At 43.1% G+C, this 2,255-nt stretch overlaps 1 protein-coding gene across 1 annotated transcript; it reads right to left on the bottom strand.

The window, feature by feature from the left end:
• Nucleotides 1-11: 11 nt before the first annotated feature.
• On the bottom strand, nt 12-1,897 carry LOC106941587 (uncharacterized). The gene is made up of 6 exons (XM_015024661.1): nt 1,796-1,897; nt 1,351-1,674; nt 922-1,266; nt 729-854; nt 615-652; nt 12-539 (listed from the first exon to the last, which is right to left on the bottom strand). The coding sequence occupies exons 1-6, from the start codon at nt 1,836-1,838 to the stop codon at nt 411-413; spliced, it is 1,005 nt and encodes a 334-aa protein (XP_014880147.1). The 5' UTR covers nt 1,839-1,897; the 3' UTR covers nt 12-410.
• Nucleotides 1,898-2,255: the final 358 nt, after the last annotated feature.

The following is a 2,255-nucleotide window of genomic DNA, read 5'->3' as shown; positions in this document are numbered from 1 at the left end:
AAACCAAAAATGAAAGTTGTGATTCTATAAAAATGACAAGAAAAATTTACTTTTGATAATTTCCATAAAAATTACAAGTTGTGTTTTTCCAAAAGGTTACATAACATTGGCAGTTTTAGTCAAGTTTCAACTAGCTTGACTAAAGCTAAAAAAAATGTAAAACCTGCAGCCCTCTGCCCGACTGCGTTCAGTACTGACTCCATAAAAAGCTCAATCCATGCTTCAGAGATACCTGAGTTAGCATCAACAGGTCAAAATTTTACAAAAACCAGAGCTTAGAAAACCAACCACATTATGATTGACGCATCTCCAGTTCAAATGTATCAGAATCTGCATGTTTTCCTCATTTGCCTCTGCACAGATCTCAGAAAGCAAAGAGCAGCAGTGCCTGTGCGGTTTAAAACATTCAGTCACTTCTGGTTGGACTGTCTGACTCTGGAGTAAACCGGTTCCTCCTCTCGGTTCTTCTGTCTGTTCTTTGCGTCCGACTTCAGTTTGAAATCCAGGGCTGCATACTGAACCACCGTTAAGTCTTCGTCCTGCAACACAAAGCAGATCTAAATAGTGGAGTCTGTCTACAAACACAATCTTAACTCATTTTTTAAATAGCTAACCTGAGTGTCAGCAGCATTTCCTGGCTCTTGATGTGATCCTTGATGAGAAAAACAAAATCATCAAAATACTGCAAAAAAAACATAAATCATCTACTAAATATCAACTGGTTGTACCTTCTGAATGATTGATTTTTCTTCTGAAATTTCGACAAACAATAAACATCAGGATGATGTTAAAGATCAGAGACGCAGCCAGGGACGCAGCACCTCCATGCATCAACGCAGGGTCAACCTGTTTCTCTGAGAAAAAATATAGAACACTTTTGCAGATTTGTGGGGGAAAAAAAGCAATAACCTTAACTCTTACCTCCCACATTCAGTCTTGTTCCTGGTCCGAATAGAATCCGTCCGCATGAAGCCACAGCGCAGTGGTACGTCCCGGCATCAGACACGGTCACGTTCCTCTTTGGTAAGCTGTACACGCAGCTGTGGACAGCAGGACCGTCCTCTGGGCTCCGCGCACACGGACCACCACTCTGTGTCGTTGTGTACAGCGTTCCCAGATCGGATCCCTCCGAGTTCTTCCTGAACCAGTAAACGCTGTGGTCTCCGTTAACAGTTCCGGTCAGCATGGTGCAGTTCAGAGTCACAGAGCCTCCTGGTTGGGCAGAGACGGAGTCTGGCTGGTGGAGGAACGTCTTGCAGCTGGAATCTAAGACAAGATGTTCTAAGGATGTCAATAAAAACGGTAAAAATAAGTGCAGAAAGCTTCTAGAAAGCATCGAGTTTCTCTTACTTTTTAGCAATAAAAATGTTCCGTTGTCAAACTCGGTGATGGAGATGCTGGTGTACCCACAGTAGTACAGAGCAGAATCAGAGTCTCGGATATCGGAGATCTTCAGATCATAGAGCCCTTCCTTGGTGTAAACTGAAAGTCGCTTATTGTCCTTAAATTGCCTGTGTAAGGTGTTGGAGCTGGGAAGATGTTTGTAAAAAGTGGATATGATCTGCGGCGGTTCTCCTGGCATCTGCTTGTACCAGTTCAGATGGGAGGCACTGGAGGTGTAGAAGCAATGCAGAGTAACATTGTCTCCAAAGTCGGCGTAGAGAACGTCCCCGTCTGAAGAACATGTGAAGTTTGGCTAGTCAAAGTCCGCAGAATGGTTTACGGATACCTTAAAGCGTTACCGTATCGAGAAGCTACCATCATGATGCAGGAGTGTGTAAATGGAGTGACTTACATGCTTTACAGAGAGGAACCAGGAGTACATAAAACCTCAGCATCCTTCACTCTTCACTGCTCAGACTCTTCCAGTGTAATAGCGACTTCAGTAAACGGGTCGAGGACGAGACTTTATATGTTCAGCGGAAATGACCTCTACTTGCACTGACAATGGAAACAGTGTGGGCACAAAAGGAAGTGAGAAGCTCTGATTTCACTATTTATCAACTTTATTGTTATTATTTCTTTCATTTAAAGCTGGGGTATGCAACTTTTATTGCAAGATGTTTTTTTTACACCCTTGTTAAAGCCGTCACCAAGTTGTGACAGTATAATAGGGGCAGATAATCTGTGAAAAAAGTCAATCTCCTCCCTGAGCTGCCATTACCGTTTGAAGAAATACAGCGCTCCGGGTCAAAAACAACCATTCAGAACTGGAGGAGGGTCTTAGTGCTGTCAGTCAATATTGTGTATGCACT

The sequence above is a fragment of the Poecilia latipinna genome, unplaced genomic scaffold, assembly GCF_001443285.1.
Source record: "Poecilia latipinna isolate Pla-1442-1.1 unplaced genomic scaffold, P_latipinna-1.0 Scaffold3752, whole genome shotgun sequence".
Classification (NCBI taxonomy): Eukaryota; Metazoa; Chordata; class Actinopteri; order Cyprinodontiformes; family Poeciliidae; genus Poecilia; species Poecilia latipinna.
The sequence above is the reverse complement of the archived record's forward strand: the minus strand, read 5'-3'. Positions and strand labels throughout refer to the sequence as shown.

Coding starts and splice junctions, on each gene's coding strand:
- LOC106941587 (XM_015024661.1), bottom strand. CDS start 1,838: ATGCTGAGGTTTTATGTACTCCTGGTTCCTCTCTGTAAAGCAT. Junction 1,675..1,795: donor GGTTCCTCTCTGTAAAGCAT/GTAAGTCACTCC, acceptor CATGTTCTTCAG/ACGGGGACGTTCTCTACGCC. Junction 540..614: donor GAAATGCTGCTGACACTCAG/GTTAGCTATTTA, acceptor TTTGTGTTGCAG/GACGAAGACTTAACGGTGGT.